The sequence below is a fragment of the Cheilinus undulatus genome, linkage group 20, assembly GCF_018320785.1.
Source record: "Cheilinus undulatus linkage group 20, ASM1832078v1, whole genome shotgun sequence".
Lineage (NCBI taxonomy): Eukaryota > Metazoa > Chordata > Actinopteri > Labriformes > Labridae > Cheilinus > Cheilinus undulatus.
Genome location: NC_054884.1, coordinates 38,895,690 through 38,916,825, shown reverse-complemented (window position 1 = coordinate 38,916,825; position 21,136 = coordinate 38,895,690). Strand labels below are relative to the sequence as shown.

The 21,136-nt window shown below is 39.8% G+C and overlaps 1 protein-coding gene across 1 annotated transcript in view; it reads right to left on the bottom strand.

Annotated features, from left to right (window-relative positions):
• Positions 1-15,759, bottom strand: part of LOC121528566 (glutamate receptor ionotropic, delta-1-like) — a 939,907-nt gene extending 924,148 nt beyond the window's left edge. The window contains exon 1 of the mRNA XM_041816077.1: positions 15,392-15,759. Coding sequence (XP_041672011.1) covers positions 15,392-15,563 — 172 coding nt within the window. The 5' untranslated portion in view covers positions 15,564-15,759. The remainder of the gene's footprint in view (positions 1-15,391) is intronic.
• Positions 15,760-21,136: the final 5,377 nt, after the last annotated feature.

Sequence of the window (21,136 nt, the reverse complement as noted above, 5' to 3'; positions counted from 1 at the left end):
TACCATACCTTCCTATACCATATCATACCATACCATACCATATCATACCATACCATATAATTCTAGACCACACCATAGAATACCATAGAAAACCATACCATGCCATACCATACCATACCATACCGAGCCATACCATTTAATACCATACCATGCCATATCATGTTATACCATACAATACCTTCCTATACCATATCATACCATACCATACCATATCATACTGTACCACACCATAGAATACCACAGAAACCCATACCATGCCATACCATGCCGAGCCATATCATATAATACCATACTATGCCATACCATGTTATACCATACCATACCTTCCTATACCATATCATACCATACCATACCATATCATACCATACCATATAATTCTAGACCACACCATAGAATACCATAGAAAACCATACCATGCCATACCATACCATACCATACCGAGCCATACCATTTAATACCATACCATGCCATATCATGTTATACCATACAATACCTTCCTATACCATATCATACCATACCATACCATATCATACTGTACCACACCATAGAATACCACAGAAACCCATACCATGCCATACCATGCCGAGCCATATCATATAATACCATACTATGCCATACCATACCATACTATACTATACCATATCATACCATACCATACCATACCAAGCCATACCATATCATACCATACCATCCCATACCATCCCATACCATACCATACCATACCAAGCCATACCATATAATACCATACTATGCCATATCATATCATACTATACCATACCATACCATACTATATCATAGCATACCATACCATACTATATAATACTATATCATACCATACCACACTATACCATAATATATCATACCATACCATACTATATCATACCATACCATACTATACCATACTATATCATACCATACCATACTATATCAAACCATACCATATCATACCATACCGTACCATACCATACTATACTGTACCGTACTATACCATACCATACCAAGCCATATCATACCATACCATTCTATACCATATCATACTAAACTGTACCATACTATACCATACCATACCAAGCCAACCCATATCATACTAAACCATACCATACCATATCATACCATGACTTACTATACCATACCATACTATACTGTACCATACCATGTCATACGATACAAGCCATACCATACCATACTATACCATATCAAACTATACCATACCATATCATAACATACCATAGTATACCATACTGTACCATCCTATACCATATCATACCATACAATACCATACCATACCATACTATACTGTACCATACTATACCATAACATACCAAGCCATACCATACCAAGCCATACCATACCATACTATACCATATCATACCATACCAAGGCATACATACCATACTATACAATACCATACCATACTATACTGTACCATACTATACCATACCATACTATACTGTACCATACTATACCATAACATACCAAGCCATACCATACCAAGCCATACCATACCATACCATACCATATCATACCATACCAAGGCATACATACCATACTATACAATACCATACCATACTATACTGTACCATACTATACCATACCATACTATACTGTACCATACCATATCATACGATACCAAGCCATACCATACCATACTATACCATACTGTACCATATCATACCATACAATACCATACCATACCAAATTATACTGTACCATACTATACCATACCATACCAAGCCATACCATACCAAGCTATACCATATCGTACTATACCATACCATACCATATCGTACCATACCAAGGTGTACATACCATACATTACCATATCAAACTATACCATACCATACCATACTATACTGTACCATACCATATCATACCATACCACGCTAAACCATACCATACTATGCCATATCATACCATACTATACCATACCATACCAAGCCATACCATACCATACCATACCATATCATACTATATCATACCATCCCATATCATACCATACCAAGCCATACCATACTATACCATATCATACTATACCATACCATACCATATCATACCATACCAAGCCATACCATACCGTACTATACCATATCAAACTATACCATACCATATCATACCATACAATACCATACCATACCATACCATACTATACCATACTATATCATACCATACCACACCATATCATACCATACCATATCATACTTTACCATATCATACCATACTATATCATACCATACCATATTATACTATACCATACCATAGAATACCATAGAAACCCATACTATAGAATACCATAGAAAACCATACCATGCCATACCATACCATACCGAGCCATACCATATAATACCATACCATGCCATATCATGTTATACCATACCATACCTTCCTATACCATATCATACCATACCATACCATATCATACCATACCATATAATTCTAGACCACACCCTAGAATACCATAGAAAACCATACCATGCCATACCATACCATACCATACCGAGCCATACCATATAATACCATACCATGCCATATCATGTTATACCATACCATACCTTCCTATACCATATCATACCATACCATACCATATCATACCATACCATACATACCATACCATACCATACTATACCATACTATATCATACCATATCATACCATACCATATTATACCATTCTATATCAAACCATATCATACCATACCATACCATACCATACCATACTACACTGTACGATACCATACCATACCATACTATACTGTACCATACCATACCATACCATACCATACTATACCAAGCCATACCATACCATACTATACTGTACCATACCATACCATACCATACCATACTATACCAAGCCATACCATACCATACTATACCATATCAACCTATACCATACCATACCATATCATACCATACCAAGCCATACCATACCGTACTATACCATATCAAACTATACCATACCATATCATACCATACCATACTATGCCATACTGTACCATACCATAGCATCCCATACTATACCATACCATACCATACAATACCATACCATACCATTCTATACCATACTATACCATAACAAATCATACTATATCACAACATACTATACCAAGCCATACCATACCATACTATACCACATCATACTATACCATACCATACCATATCATACCATACCAAGCCATACCATACCGTACTATACCAATCAAACTATACCATACCATACCATATCATACCATACTATACCATACTGTACCATACCATAGCATCCCATACTACACCATACCATACCATTCTATACCATACTATACCATACTATATCATACCATTCCACACCATGTCATACCATACCATGTCATACTTTACCATATCATACCATACTATATCATACCATACCATATCATACTATACCACACCATAGAATACCATAGAAACCCATACTATAGAATACCATACCATACCATACCATATAATACTACACCACACCATGCCATACCATACCATACCATACCAAGCCATACCCTATCATACCATACCATACCATACCCTATCATACCATACCATAACACACCATACCATATAATACCACACTATGCCATATCGTATTATACCATACCATACCATACCATACCACACCATACCATATAATACCACACTATGCCATATCGTATTATAACATACCATACCATACCATACCATACCAAGCCATACCATATAATACCATACTATGCCATATCATATCATACTATACCATACCATACCATACTATATCATAGCATACCATACCATACTATATAATACTATATCATGCCATACAACACTATACCATACCATACCATACTATATAATACTATATCATGCCATACAACACTATACCATACCATACCATACTATATCATACCATACCATACTAAACCATACTATATCATACCATACCATACAATACCATACTATATCATACCATACCATACAATACCATACTATATCATACCATACCATACTATATCAAACCATATCATACCATATCATACCATATCATACCATACCATACCATACCATACTATACTGTACCATACTATACCATACCATACCAAGCCATATCATACCATACCATTCTATACCATTTCATACTAAACTGTACCATACTATACCATACCATACCAAGCCATACCATATCATACTATACCATACCATACCATATCAAACCATGACTTACTACACCGTACCATACTATACTGTACCATACCATGTCATACGATACCATGCCATATCATATCATACCATACCATACCATACCATACCTTACCATACCATACCATACCGTTCCATACATTAGAATACCATACCACACCACATCACACTATACCATACCATACCATACCATAACGTACCACACCATATCATATAATACCATACCCTACAATCCCATACCATACCATACCATAGAAAACCATACCATACCTTACTATAGAATACCATATCATACCATACTATACCATACTATACCATACTAGACCAGACTTTACCAGACTATGCACACATTTTCATACGATCATTCTTGAACTTGCCATACCATACCAGACTTTAACATACCATACTGAATTATATTATACAAGACCATACCTTGCCATTTCAAATTATTTCCCACCAGACCCTAGCTTTCCATATTATTCCACACTATTTCCTACCATTTCCTACCATACAATATCCAACCATAACACACACTAATGGATTGTACCTTTGGGGAAATTTGTCATGGACTGCAAAAATATAGGTTTTCTGTTGAAGACATTATCAGAGGGGGTTAGGGTTCTTTAGATCCAGAAAAACTTTATCTTGCAAACCTGGAGCTTTTTGTTCATCCAACTTTTAGTCTAGTATGAAAGTAAAGCAGCAATAAACACCTGTAGTTACTGCAGGTCTGAAGTTGTTTTCTGTTCAATGATTTGAGCACTGTTCTACAGGGAGGCTTTCTAACATGGTGGATTAATGCACCAAGAGTGTAGTGAAGAAAGTCATTTAAAAAATAAAGCTGTAGACTACCTGTTATTCATGCACTGCAAAGGTAGAATAAGTAAATTGCAACATTTCTAAATAAATCTGAGAATATGTGCTTCCACAGGCAGGCAGAGCTGAAAATCCTGTTTGCAGAATAATAACATCTTGGATCCGAAAGGAAAAAAAAAAAAAAAAAGACTGGAGCCGCCTGCAGCTGGCTGAGGTTTACTGCTGCAGCATCACTCTGAGTGTGAGTTCACACGTCTCCATCTATGATCTGTACTGTGTGGACCTGCAGGGAACTGCTGCTTTAACCACACACTCTCACTACGCAACAAGAGCCAGGGTGTTGCAGGCTGGATTCACACTCACATGATACAACACTTATTTTCATGTTCATCCTTGAATGAATCGACCACAAGCTCCTCCTGGGGTTAAAAAGCATATTCAAGCTCTTATTGAGACCTTGTTCTGAAGCCCTACAGAGCTGTTTCTTTTTATCTGAGTATTAGAAAATCAGAAAAAGATAAGTGCATTAGCAGAACAACCTCAATGCTACCACATAAGGCTGCATTTAGAGAAAATAAGAGGTTCAAAGTCATCTGAGTTGCATGGCTTAGTACTGGGAACTGCCATTAAATCACCACAATCACAACAATGATTGTTTCTTTCTTTATTGTTGAGGTGATTTGCATTTTAAAGGGGTTTAAGGTGCTCAAAAACACTTGATATTCTGCAGGTGTTTCAGAATTTCTGTCAGGGGTTTTGCACAAAGGTTGTGGCAATATGGCTCTACAAATTCCAACAACAGAATCCTGGCATTAGTTGTATTCAATATGTATGAAATCTAGCAGGCAAATACAACATACCACTTTCAAGAAAACAGCAAGAAGCCTTTTTTAGGGTTTTTTACTGTGCATGTGTCTGTGCCGGCACATACATATTTGTGCCCTTGCTCCTGTTGCACATGAATTTAAATCAGATTATTAGTTATTATACACACTCATGAGTTATATACTGTGCACAGCTGCAAAAGGCCCATTCGTTGATTAAAATTTAAGAAGGCTTGCTTTGCTAACGCCCATTGTTGCACATCGTGTTGTTTCTTGTATACCTGCAATGGGACTGACAGAATATAAAAATAAACCACGTGATGTACAACTGAGCATTTGGGATGTGAAAAGTGAGCTTGTGTAGATGTGACGCTGTCCGTGGTGCTGAACTGACAGCTGTCGCTCAGAGAGAGTGAGGAAAAAAAAGACGCTGTAAATACACATCCTTCTCCAGCTGATTTCCAGCAGTTCATGTGAAAGCTCTATTTGTGCTCAAGGCACTGTGCATTTTGATGGATTCTGTGACTTTTTGTGTTTCTCTGATTGACTGGGACAAAACAATGCCCGTGTTCTGTGACCTTAGAGTTGATGTGTTGTGTCTTGTTTCCTATGGCTTCAAACTGAGGGACACAAAAGTGCCTCTTGCCTAGAGCGGCACATTTGCACGCACTGGGACTGCTTGTCCATTGCCTTAATTGTGTACTTATACAGTTTTTTAAGGGGGGCTATTTCTGATCTACAGATATGTACACCAACATAATTCATGTTTAGCACCTGTGTACAGGGGCTAACCAAGCAACAAATTTTATGCAATTTTTATAAATATTAATCCATTTTAATGCATTTTTTAACCATAATTTCCCCATTTATGAGCAATATTTTCACTATGGTTGAATTAAATTTACATGCATTATTTTGCAGCACTGTACTACACCATTTGGACGTTTTTAAGGAAGCAGCAGTACTTTTGATTTATAGAGATAGTGAACACTTTAACATTTTTTTTTCATCTGTACACTGAGGTAATTCACTGAACTATAATCAAACACATCAGTGTTAGTGTTGTAGCTGAATTTGCACCGAACTGATAAAAATCTGTATTTTACGGCTTTTAATTAGCTCAAACTGACATCTGCCTTGAAAAATCTTTTCTGAAAAGGTGGGGCTTATGTGACGTCACAAACTCTGTCTGGAAGGTAGAGCGTTACTCTAACTGACTTGACCATTCAGAGACCACTCCCATCCTCTGCACTGCTACGGCTCTGAGGGCTGTAGTAACGCCGCTGCTGGAGCAAACGACCTGAACAAGAAGTGCTTAGAACGACCACGGTCCGCCACCACACTATAGCCTGCGTCAGGGGACTCTTGAGGGAACAACTCCTCCACTTTAAAAGATCGCTATAAGGCAGCAGTGCTGTGGGGCTCTGTCTGTGTCTCTCTCTGACAAGGGGACATCACTGTCACTGCCGCCTCAACTGGATAACTCCGTCCTTTACCTCTCCCTCCTCTCAGAACCAAACTGCTCTTTTTCTGGGCATTTTTTGAATAATGGAGGTGGGCGGAGTTAGCTCTGAGCTGGGGGTTCACTTACACTTTAATAATGACACTAAAAACAAACAAAAATAAAAAGGAAACACTTTTCAATGTAGGCTTCTCAAGGGCCCCTCTCCACTGTGGGCCTGGGTAATCAGCCACCCCCCCATCCAGGTCACCTTAAGCTGTAGTATCTATACTTTACATTTAACCTGAAAAATAACCGCTCTTAACAAAGAAATAAATATTTTTTTTAACCATTGGTGTAGTAAATAGCCTTCTTAAAAATTTTAATCCCTTTTGTAAAAAAAAAAAAAAAAAAAAAAAAAAGGGTTAAAATTTTATGAAAACTGGTTAAAATTGAGCAAAATTGGTATGGATGTGCAATAAATTGCTAAAATGAAGTATCCAAAAAAGAAACTGTAAAATTGACATAAATAATGGTAAAAGGGGATTAACAAGTGGCTGCAATGGCTTTAAAGTGTTGAAAATTGGTGGGAATTGGGTAAAATAGGATGAAAAATGGATATAAATTTGCAAAAAAGGGTTAATTAAGGCAGAAAAATAGGCAGACTTTGGCAGAAATTGGTTAAACTGGCAAAAATAAGCATATCAAATAATGAAATGTGGTTAAAAATGATTATAATGAGCAAAACTAGGTGTCAAAAGTGGTTAATAGTGTCAATATCAGTTCAAAAAAGGCAACAATAGGCAGAAAGTGGCATGATTTGGTTTAGAAGTGGCAAAAATAGGAAGAAAAAGTGGTGGAAAGGGTTTAAAATGGACAAAAATGGGTTGTAAGCGGCAAAACTGTGTTGAAATTGACAAAAATTGGTAGGAAAATTTTATGAAAACTGGTTAAAATTGAGCAAAATTCGTATGAAGTTGGTAAAAATAAAAAAAAAATGATTAAAGGGGAAAAAGGGCATAAATAACAGTACAAGGGATTTAAAAAGTGGCTGAAAATGCTTCAAATGGGCAAAAATGGGTGGAAATTTGGTGACATGGGATGAAAAATTGATATAAACTGTCAAAAAAAGTGTTAACTGAGAAAGAAAAAAGGCAGATATTGGCAGAAACTAGTTAAACTGGCAAAAATGGGCATATTACATAGTGAAATGTGGTTAAAATAGGAAAAATTGGGCATAAAAAGTTGTAAAATGGGGTTAAAAGTGGCAATAATGGGTCAGAAGAGGCAACATTAGGATTAAGTGGCAAAAACAGGAAGAAAAAAGGGGTTAAAATGGACAAAAATAGGTGTTAACTGGCAAAAATTTGTTGAAAATGGAGGGGAAAAAATGAGGAAAATGGGTTCAAATTTGGCAAAATTTGTATAAAGTGGAAACAGTTTAATTTAAAAAATATTCGTTGTTTTCTTTGTGGGGGGGGTCTTGAGACTCCCTCTCAGTGTAACATGACCCCAATGGAGGTCCCGACCCCAAGGTTGAGAACCACTGCTCTAGAGAAGCAGTCAGCACTCATTTAAATGAACAATCTAAAAACTAGCACCATAAATGACATCTTTTAACAGTCAAGCCTGAGGGGTTATCTGGTTCAGAGATAAAGTATTTGACACTTTTATGAATATCATCAGCACTGTCAGAATTTAATGTGATTTTCAGTTAACAAACTGTATCATTTTTAACTCCAGAAAATCCCTCTTAAACCAATAAACTTGTCCCTTTGTATTACAGCATCCTTTGCTATAAATCCTTCCAGGAAATCAGTGCACAGTTAAACAATCATTTGTAGATCCGTGTTCAAATCCAGCGTCACCGCTTGGCATCGCCTCCACTGTTTGTTGTATTAACTGTTCTGTGTTCTCGCTAATCCTCTATCACTGTTCTCGGCTGTTTCCATGTGCAGACTGAACGCAGATTTTTCTCCCGAGGGAGCGAGAAGTATCCGTCCATCTGTGCGTCCATTCATCCCTCATCCACTCGCATAAGTGGCCAAATTACACTTGGCCAGAAGAAGCCTCTCATCAGTGTGCAGCAGGTTTTACAGCGAGCGTCATCTGTATGAATTCAGATGGAGAGCCACAAGCAAGCTTCAAGGGGGCAAACAAGAAAAAGCAGCGCCTCCTCTCCTTTAGTAAACGCTGGCATTAATATTCAGCACATCCTCTGTTGGCACTGGACTCAACAGTCTTCTCATGTGCTGGTGCTTTGTCATTATTACATGTTGCAGCCTATAAATCATGTTTATCAAACACTGGCTGACATGTTTCCATGATGGAGACGCTGAGGTTTCAAAGCAATCCGTCAATGTGTCTTCTGAAAACCAGAGGAAGTATATTCTTATTAGCTGAATGGCTCCCTCCTTCACCTCCTCTCAGCTAAAGCGTGCAGACCGCTGCAAAGCTGCCAGCAGGAGTCAACCCTTTGGTTGTAAGCCTGATTTCATCAAACTTCCAGATCGTAAAAATCATCTCAAGGCCAAGTGGAGGCTCTGAGTGGAATTAGCACAAATTAGGGAGTCTATGGGAAATGCATGCAGCCAGGAGAGGTGTCTCATTGAGTCTGCTCTACTCCCAGATCCCCCAGATCCTTTCTGACTGGGCTCCATTCTCCTCCAACTCATGCTTTTGTGCTAGAAAAGTGGCTTCACTGAAAGAGAATATATGTGTCAGGGCCATTTCTGCATTTAGTAATGGCTTTGTGCACCGACTTACCTGAGTCCTGATCAAGTCAGGGTTGTCCAAACTATGGCCCACATGCCAAATGTAGCTCACGGTCCATTTTTAACCAGTCATAGCACAGCAAAACATGGAGCTGAAGTAGTACTAGTTCATATTAGTCATGATTAACAAGCAAATAGCTTTTAATTAAAAATAGCTGCCAGAATGAACGCTGATATGGCCCACATCCTGCCTGACTGTAGAGCTCTTCATTTCAGCCACAACCGGGGAATAACAGGGAGCGCTCTCTGGGACCCCGCCAAATCAGGGGCCATGGAAATGAACCACTCTGATCAAAGCAACAGATTTTTTAATCTATGCCAGCGGTGTTCAAAGTGAGAGTGAGCCTCCCCTAACAACTGATCATTCGGTGGACCCCCACCCACAAAAAGGATTCGAATTTTTTTAGAAATTAAACAACATTTCAAACATTTATGTCTAATCTTTAAACATTTTTAATATTAATATATTTTGGATATTTTTGTTTGCAAATGTCCTTAAACATCTGCTGTTCCCCCTTATTTAGTTATAATGCCATTAAATACCCCTTTTTCATATTTTTTAGGTCATTTTACAACTTCTTTTTGTTTCTTTTTCCCCATTTTTTGCCACTTTTATCCCATCCTTGCCCTGTTTCCCCTTTTCACCCATTTAAGATACCTTTCATCATTGAATATCTCTTTTTTCCCTTTTTTTTTGCTCATTTTTGCGACATCTTTTTGCCACTTTTTTCCCAATTTTTGCCACTTTTTGCCCATTTAAACTGCCCTTTGCCATTACTTACCACTTGTTTCCTCTTTTTTTGCCCATTTTTGCCTATCTTGACTGTTTTTTTCCCATTTAAGTCACTTTCCACTCATTTTGTCACTTCTCACAAATTTTTGCCACCTTAAACCTATTTTTCCACTTTTTCTCCCCATCGTCACCCACTTTTTGCTACTTTTTGACCATTTTTGCCACCTTAAACCTATTTTTATTGCTACCTCAAGCTGTTTTTGCCTCTTTTCATCTCTTAGATTGTGGCTCTTGCAAAGGTATTTCCAATAATTTGGCTGTTTGGTTGAGTAACACTGCTCTATAGCATAGTCCCTATAGTAACTATAAGTTCACCCATTTTGCTCCATGCACAGCAGAGGTTGCAAAAGCAAATCACCTTTTTTTCTGGTTTATGGGCCTCCCCTGAAGCTCTGTGGCGCCCCCCAGGGGAGGCCCGCCTCACACTTTGAAAACCACTGATCTATGCTGTTGTATTAACTCTTCAAATTAAACCAAAGGGGGCAGAAAGTGGCAAAGTGGAATTAGGCTTTGAAAACATGGGCAAAGAGAAGCAGAAATGGGTGGAAAGGAGCTTTAAAAAAAGTAAAATTTGCAGGTTAAAAAGTAGGAAAAATGGATTAAAAGTGGCAAAATGTGACAGAAACTGGTAAAAAATCAATAAAAGTAGGTAAAAAAATGGTTTAAAATAAGTGAAATAGGATTAGAAATGATATACAGCACTCAGTCGTTGAGCATATCTTAACCTACATTAGATTTCACTAACTTTAATACACTCCAATCTGAAAGTGGCCCCACCGTCGTTTTATATTTCTGTATGTGGCCCTCAGTAATAGAAGAGATGATGCTGTCACCCAGGACTGCCAACCTGCACATGCAAGAGCTACAAAAGAGCCCAGAATATAGAGAAAAATAGAATAAAATACATTCATCCTCATCGCAAATGTATGCATATGTGTCTCAAAACATAGAACATCATCAGCTGGGTACGACTGCATTCAGTGCAGCCTGCAGCGTTACTCCACCTCTATATCGTAATGCACATTAAAGGCAATGATAAAACTTATAAGCTAGATATTTAGTCATATTGCATGTCAAATTTTACTGGAAGTGCTGCACAAGATGCTTTTAAGAACTGGAAAATATCACTTCAAGTGCACATTAAATGTCCTGCTATTGTTGCAGAATGTAAATGTGAGCCTTGTGCCACCTCTTTCTCTCTCCTCTGTTCAAGCTACTACATGAGTGATGAGCTGAAGCGTTGATGTCCTTACAGAAAAATAACCCCAGCTCGGTGTCTTCTGACTGCTCCAGAAACAGTCGTAGTCTAAGGGTAAGAAGTTAGCCTCTGAAGAAACTTCTCCAAAACATCAACAAACCAGATTATGTGCATTTCTTTCAATCATGAGTACGGGTGCTGCTGTTGCATTTGTATTTTATTCATTTTAAGTGATTCATTCAGACGGGCAAAGCTGCGGATGAAAATAGAGAATAATCGAGGAATGGATATGATGGAGGTGATGGATAAATGCAGAGAAGAGAAAGAGAGAAAGGTGCAGATGTAACACTGATTGCATGGATGCACTGAGTTTATTCTCCAACATTTGAATATTTAATGTGCAGGTATGCAACAAATGTGTAGTTGATTATTTCAATGATGCAGACGTGTATTTAGAATGCAAAAAAGGTGCCTAAGAGTGCATGAAAAGTGTCAAAAATGGAACTTGGAAAGAATTTGTGACCCCTGCTGGAGCTCCTGAAGGATCCTCATACCCAAATTCAAAATTTGAATTCTGTACTTGGTGCTTAATGTTCAACCAAATGATTTCTTTAAATGCAACTTGTACAACTCATCACCTGTTGTTGTTTCTGGGTCTGTTCAGCTGCTGTGTGGCTTTTGGATCAAACCAACTGTAGAGAGAGGAGGGGTGTCGCCTTTTGGGACAGTATAGCAGTGATTATAGCCAAGCTTTATTCAAAATAACAGCAGGGAAACAAAAATATATCTACAGAAGACCTGTTATTGCCTGTTTTTGCCACTTCTAAACCTTGCCACATAAGCCAAATGTTGCTTCTGTTGACCCATTTTACCACTTTGCATCCCCGATTTTTCCCATTTTAACCACATCTCACTATCTGATATGCCCACAATTTTGCCCTTTTTTAATCCATTTTAACCCATGTTTACCACCTTTTTACACATTTAAGCCTTTCAGGCCACTTGTAACTCATTATTGCCACTATTTTCACTCTTTCAACAAGTTTTTGACAATTTCAACTCATCGTTTGGCCACTTTTTTGCCAATTTTTGCCAATTTCTGAATTTTTTTTGCCACTTTTTGCCCAATTTTGCCACCTCCGTGACCCTGCAGTTGGCTGGGCCCCAGAAAGATCTCCCCTTTATCTCCCCTTATAGGCCACCTGACTGTAACATTATTTAAAAAGTCTGTTTTGTATCGATTTAAAATATGGTGTGATTGTGCAATACCTTTGTCATTTTTAGGGTACTGAGATTACGTTAAAGGGTGCTTTAGCATCTTTAAAGGGTCTTAAATCACCTTTAGGTAATTCAGAGTCATGTTACTTCCCAAAATGTGCGCTAAGGGGCCCTCTTGGAGCCAAAATGTGTGTTAAAGTGCCCTCTTGGGAGCCAAAACACGCAATAAAGTGCCCTCTAGAGCCAAAATGTGTGATAAAGTGCCCTCTTGGGAGCCAAAACATGTGCTAAAGTGCCATCTTGAGAGCCAAAATGCGTACTAAGGTGCCCTCTTGATAGCCAAAACGTGTGCTAAAGTGCCCTCTTGATAGCCAAAACATGTGCTAAAGTGCCCTCTTGATAGCCAAAACGTGTGCTAAAGTGCCCTCTTGATAGCCAAAACGTGTGCTAAAGTGCCCTCTTGATAGCCAAAACATGTGCTAAAGTGCCATCTTGGGAACCTAAATGCGTGCTAAAGTGCCATCTTGGGAGCCAAACGTCTGTTAAAGTGCCATCTTGGGAGCCAAAACATACAATAAAGTGCCCTCTAGAGCCAAAATGTGTGATAAAGTGCCCTCTTGGGAGCCAAAACAGGGGTTAAAGTGCCATCTTGGGAGCCAAAACACACAATAAAGTGCCCTCTTGATAGCCAAAACGTGTGCTAAAGTGCCCTCTTGGAGCCAAAACGCATGCTAAAGTGCCATCTTGGGAGCCAAAACACACAATAAAGTGCCCTCTAGAGCCAAAATGTGTGATAAAGTGCCCTCTTGGGAGCCAAAACGCATGCTAAAGTGCCCTCTTGGAGCCAAAACACATGCTAAAGTGCCCTCTTGGGAGCCAAAAGGCATACTAAAGTGCCATCTTGGGAGCCAAAATGCGTGCTAAAGTGCCATCTTGGGAGCCAAAACGTGTGTTAAAGTGTCCTCTTTGGAGCCAAAACATGTGCTAAAGTGCCCTCTTGGGAGCCAAACGCGTGCTAAAGTGCCCTCTTGGGAGCCAAAATGTGTGCTAAAGTGCCATCTTGGGAGCCAAAACGTGTGTTAAAGTGCCATTTGGGAGCCAAAACGCATGCTAAAGTGCCATCTTGGGAGCCAAAACGTATGCTAAAGTGCCATCTCGGGAGGCAAGACCCCCAGACCCCCTAGGGATTTATTTATTTATTTATTTATTTCTGTGTGTTCTTCACAGTCCAGCGTTGAATCTACACAGTTCTTGTGGATGCTGATCTTGTTTTGAGGCTATATAATGTGCCATTTGTAGAACATAGAAACATGTGTAAAATGCCCTTGAAAACACGTGAAACTTAGTGCCCTCTTCAGTGGAGATAACGCGCTGTATGTGCCCTTTTTTTTTTCTTTTCTGTGCACGCCACTGTAGATGTGTGTATGTGATTATACATACTGGGCATCTGGCCCTGGTGTGAGGCCTCAAACATGTTTATTCACTTCCTCTAAGCAAAATAAGGAAGGGCACCCTTAATAGTCTTTCCCTTGGGCCACAAAATCCCTAAATCCGCCCCTGTCCATGACGTTTCAGGGCTCAAACAGTCGCCGTTTGTCCCCTTTGTCATCCCTCTCTCTGGCAGAGTTGATTAACATTTCACTCACGTCCAATTCAAAGTTCAGGCTCAGATGAAGGGAGGCTAGGGAGAGAGGGATGGAGAAGGAGGAGGAGGAGGAGGAAGGAGAGATGGATAAAGCTCCGCACACCCACGTCGGGCTGCTTTGCAGGTTTCCTTCATGTGAACGTGGATGATGAAAGATGGATGCATGGATGGATCTGGAGGGATGGATGGGGGAGATATGGAGGGCTGGTGCGGCGCAACACTTTGCGGTCACTTCTTCCAAGGCTGCGCTGCATGCGTGCGTCTGAGCCTGGATGCAACAGCCTCCTTCCTTCCTACACATCATCCTGGCAGGGATCGGAATCACAATCAGCTGTCAGGATGTTTGAAAATCAGCGCATGCATGGACTTGTTCTCTCAAAATTCTGCCGCAACTCAACTTCACCCCCCTAAAAATCCTCAGTAACCCGCTCTGCTGCTACCACCTCCTGCTCTGAGGCGTCTCTGCATGCAGCCGAAGCCAAAAAAGAAGAAGAAGAAGCCTTACCAATGTGAATGATGGAGTCGGCGCTCACTGGGTTGCATTGCAATATCCACAGGGAATGAAATAACAATGTCAGCATTTCCATCTCCAGTTTGAGCCAAAAAGGCGCATCCACGGATCCACCTCGCTGATTTTGGCGTGTTTCTCCAGTGATGAGCAAATCCAAATTAAGCATAAAAAGGTGCGTAAAAGCAGCAGCAGAAGCAGCAGCAGCGAGGAGCAGTGTTGAGTGAAATCACCACCGAACAGTGAAAGACATACAAATCCCAAAACTGTTGGCCAGAGGAAGAAAAAGGGGCAGAAAAAGAAAAAGTAGAAGCTTCCAGAGGGCTCCGGAGAGAAACAAACCCGGGACACGGATGAGAGAAGACACCGTGGGTTTGTTTCAGAGGTTAAGATCCGCCAGACGAGCAGCTCTGACTCTCTACCTCCGAGTCTGAGACATAACACACTGCAAACTGCGGAGGAGAGGAGGAGGAGGAGGAGAGGGAGGGGAGGCTCTCTCTCTCTCTCTCCCTTTCACTTTCTCTGTGCCTCTATCCCCCTCTCTCGCTTTCTCTCTCGCTTCTCTCCCGACCCACGTGACTGCAGAGCCTCTATCTACGGCGCTGGAAGCCCGAGCGGAGAAACGAGAGGCGAGGGATGGTGATGGAGAGAGATGGAGGATGGATGGGGATGGATGCGCAACGCAGACGAGCCGTGTCAGGAAGGAAAAGGGACGCTCTCTCCGCGGGGTAGGTTCTGCAGGGATGGCCCTGATGCTGAAAGTGTGGGGAGGTCTGTGCTTGCCTGACGCGCTTTTTTCCTGTCAGCTGAAGTTGGCCAAATCAACGCTCAACCGCTGCATCGCCGCGCTGCGTCGAGGCTTGTTGAATGCTTTTGGATTTACCCAGCCTGACAGATGCGTTAACTCTGAAGTCATGCCCTCAACGAGAGGGATGAGCATGCCTCAGAATGATTTTTCGGCAGCTTGGAGAGGCTGTGGATGACGCGTGGCGCGCGGATAGACGATACAGATGGGGTTTGGATCGCTCCACACTCGGATGCATGCGTAACTGGCTCATGCCTGGTGCGCTTTCGCGTCTGGATGCGAGGTGAGAGAGGAGGTTCTGGCGCCGCCGCTGTGCGTAAAATCGCTCCCCACAGTGCATGCAGGGCTTTCTAGAACAGAGAGTGGAAGGAAGGGGGGGGAAAGAGGGACGCAAACTCGTCAGGGAAGTCAGCAGCAGTGATTCTCACATCGCTCTGACGCTGCAGGGTTGTGGTGCTGGTAAACGGCTGCTGCTGCGGGTCGAGCGCTCTGAACAGGTTCAGTGCAAAGTAGGGGAGACCGGGGTTAGCTGTCACACTCTTTACTCTGGGAGGAATCAGTACATCTTTCAGCAAAAAGGGTGTATACATTACTTTAAAAGCATGCTATGAAGCAGCAGTGCTTTTGCAACCAATTTATTCTGAGCTTATCATGGTGTTTGGTTGTTCCTTTTGTCATAAATGGAGTTAAATGGGGGGAAAGCATGGATTCTCCTTCGTAATATCCATTATTACTCCTTGTATCCATGCATTTGTTTAAATAATCATATTAAATCAAGCAAAAGGAGCATTTAGTGCTCTTAAACGACGTATTTTATGTTTGTGAGAGTAAGAGAGGGTGTGCTGACACTTTATGTCAAAGATTTTCATTGTGATTTAGTTAAATGTGTGACAACCATCCTCATCTGACCTCTTGACATGGCTTTAGGTCACTGATCATCAACTGGCGGCTTGGGGGCCATATCAGGCCTCCCAAAGCTTTCTGTCCGGCCCCCAGAAGATCATTAAATTCAGAAAAGTAGGAAAAGAAAATGTTGTTGGCTTTAAACGTCTGCAGCTTTTGAATCCACCCCAAAAACAATCAGTATTGAAACAGTTTAGAATAACTTAACATTTTATCTTTTTTATAGAAATTTACTTGCCAGCCATTATTAGTAAATGAAATAAAACAAAATATAGATTAAAGTTGGCAGAAATGTTGCAAAAATGGACGGATAAAGTGGCAAAAATGGGTGATAAGTATCAGAATGGGTTGCAGAGTGGCACAAAGGGACTAAAAATTGACAGGAAAAGTGGTGAAAAGAGGTTAAAATGGGGCAAACGATGGTAAAAGGAGGTAAAGGAGTATCAATGAGTTAAAAGTGGCAAAAAAAAAGTGGAAAATAGCAACAAAAATGGTTTAAAACTGGCAAAAATACAAGAAAAGTTCCAAAAATGAATAAAAGCGTGGCACAGTGGGGATAAAACATGCAGGAAAAGTGATCTGAAAGGGGTTAAATAATGAAAAAGAATTGGTTGAAGAATAAAAATTGGTAAACATATATCAAAAATAGCCTGGCAAAGTACTGAGAAGGGGTTAAAGAGTGGAACCCAGGGGCAATAATTGGCAAGAAAGTTTCAAAATAGGGTTTAAAGAGTGGCAAAACGGGTGCAAAGTGGCAAAAATATAAGAAAAAGGGGTTAAAGAATGTCAACAAGGGGTTAAAAGTTTCAAAAACGAGTTAAAACTGGTGCTAAATCACAATTGGGGAGGGGCCATGCCAATTCTGTGGGCAGGCCTGTCTTCTTGTTGCCTGCTGCACAATAATATCTTCAATCAGACCAAAAGATTTATCACATTTTTGTTTATTTGAAAGTCCGGCCCCCAGAGTTTCTGCCGAGACTAAATCTGGCCCTTGTGCAGATGTACTTGATGACCCCTGGTTTAGGTAGTTAGATTTTAAAAAAGGTGTAAATCTAAGCTATTACCTTCTACTTTTTTGGTTTGAGACGGACTTATCGCCTGGAAACTTGCGACACAAAATGTTTTAACCCATAAGAACAGCGACATATTCTGTTTTCTTTCAGCACCAGAAAAATGAGCTTGACCTGAGGCCAAATATTTGCTATAAACATGATGCAACATAACCCTACTATTTGGCGTTCATTAGCAATGTTACAACCAACCCCAGTCTCCCCTAAAATATGCTTATCCTCTCCTGGGACTGAAAGTTGCACTATCATGCGCATGTCTTGCCTCCCTGACCTTCCCTATGATGTCATTCCAGGTGCTTCCCGCCCAAGAAGACCGGCAGAGCGACGACAGAAGACAAAACTAGAAGATTACTACACCTGACCTTACAATTAAAGGATATTTCTTGCGAATGAACTTGACTCAGAAATGTCTTTTAATTGTTTGGCCAGGTGTAGTTTGGCGAGAACAGTTTCAACACCACGTGGGAGCGGACAGCTCCTCTGGAGTCATCGGGCAGATCCCTATGGAGGCCTGGAGGTGACAAATGTTAGCTAAATGTATCCAAGGATGACAGAAGAGATATAAAACAGTATGATTTGATGCTTGATGAAAAATTAAAAAGAAACACATGATGGAAATATTGTCATCTTGCCTCCATGTAAAATAAAAGTCAAGTTTTAATCATTCATTTGCTCTTTTCAGCGTTTTTGAAAACGCTTTATCTGAAGGAATTTGTATCATATGTGCAGAAATTTAACAAAAAGTTGAATGTTGTTGTCTCCAGGCTTAAAAATGATCCATGTGATCTTAAATGGCAGCAAAGAGCATAAACAAAAGCAGCTAATGAAGCTATACACCAATGCTTATGCACCTTACATGTGCTATTAAAGTTGTTTTTCATTCCTCATGCTTTTTAAGTATTATTTCATTATTATCTTTGTGTTTATCCTCATTATGGGTGGAAGCAATGATTGAAATTGGAGAAAAAGCCCTTTCTGATTAAATTGTTTGTAAATACAAGATTTTAGCACACTGGGCCAAAAAAGCCTCAACTTTCTGCACATTTCTGCTACTTTCCTGAGCTATATAGGGGAAAAAGGCGTTTTAACATGTCAAAATATAGCAGCTGTGTTGTAATAAGGAGGTAAGTTATTTTTCCCCAAGGACACAAGCAGAAAGACGACAAAAGAGAGAGCCAAGCTTGATATCTGAATGTCTAAAATAGATTTTTTATAAACTGCCAAGGCTCCCGTGGCTGAGGAAGAAAAATGTACCTGCAGAAAAAAAGTGCACAGGATCAAAGATCATAAGATTTATGATCAGAGACATCAAAAACAACAGAAGCCAGGTTTGATTTGCAGACTCCTGGCTTGTTTTTTTGTCAAATTAAAATGAGCAGCAACTATGAGAATGGGTGTTATACAGACAGAAAACGACAGGGAAGTTAGAAATTCAAGGCTGTCAGAGAAGTGAAGCTGGATATCTGATCAGCCAGGGTACCTGAAGATGAGGAGAAGAAAAATATCCCTGCAGAAAGAAATGCAAACAGAGATTCAAGATTTTAGTCACTGAGTTATTTTTAGAACTGCTCCATTTTTTTAAATCAGGGCTGTAAATGAGTGAACTGGCTGTGTTAGTGGGAATTCTGGTACAATTGGACTTTTTTTGGATAATTTTCCAACACATGATCCATGTCCAAAATACTGGAGACGTCCAGTTCAGGAGAAATAATGGTTTTATCGTGCTCCAAGGAGGAATAAACTTCACTTTCATGTAAACTGGTTCAAGACCATTTTTACCAGTAGAATCGAAGTTACATGGAGGTCACATTTAACCCTCTGGTATCGTATTTCTAATGTTGCAGCCATTAAGGACAAAAATGTTCACTTTAAAAGGCATTTTTAAAAATTATAAATATATTCCACACTTTTTTTGGTTTAAATCTTTTAGTCAACTTTAGTGCTGATCAAAACTGCCAATTATTCAAACATTTTTAGGCTTTTAACCCTTTAAACACCAATTTGAACAAACAATGTCACTGTATATGTAAATAAAACAGAAAAATGATTGTTTTTTTTCCTCTATAAATGATGATGTTGGCCACTGATGTGCCACCTGAGTCTCAAAAACAGCCCGATCAATCTTTAACAACAGCAGAATCTGCCTAAATGATCTTCAGTCAGCTTTAAAAGTGACTCCAACGTTAGAGAAAAGAGAAGCACTCCTTATCTAGGCGAGGATGTTGAAGCTGAATGGTAAAGTAGATGTGAGTGTGCAGAGTTTTGGCATAGAAGTTCAACTTTCTGCACATTTTTGTCAAAATCACATCAACAAATGTGCCGTTACATGAGAAAATAGACGTTTTTATCCATAATGATAACAAATCTGTGTTTCAGTGATGACAACAAGAATTACTGAAGCGTAGTGGTAAAAGACAAGTGGTCTGCAGTGATTTGAGGCAGTTCTTTCTGCACTGTGAGAAGAATAAACACAAAGATCCCCAACTGTAGTCATGACTGGCTGGTTGTTCTCTATGCTAAATGCATTTTTAGGTTTAAATGGCTCTCTTTAAGGACTTCAGCGGGTCATTTTTCACCCTTAGGACCAGGAGAGTGTACTACTGCTGCAACCGTCAGCACTTTCCCCCATTTTTAGCTTTGACTGATTTCAAATGTGCAAGGATGATTTTTCCAGGGAGTTTTTGTGAATCAGGGTTATAGATGGAGGTCTTGTGGATGTTACCGGGTCTGCAAATATTAAGATTTGGGGACCATTTATTTTGGGGCATGCACAAAGGCTTGATCATCTTCATCTTAAAGCCTTTTCACCCATATTTATGCGGTTCTATCCAGCCAAACCAATCAGCGTAAACTCTACCTACATACAATAATGAGCACCTACTATAGGATCATTTCCCACTGGGGTTGTTGCAGAAGCACATCACGTTAATTTTAGTTTTGACAGTTTTATACATCAATGTTTGG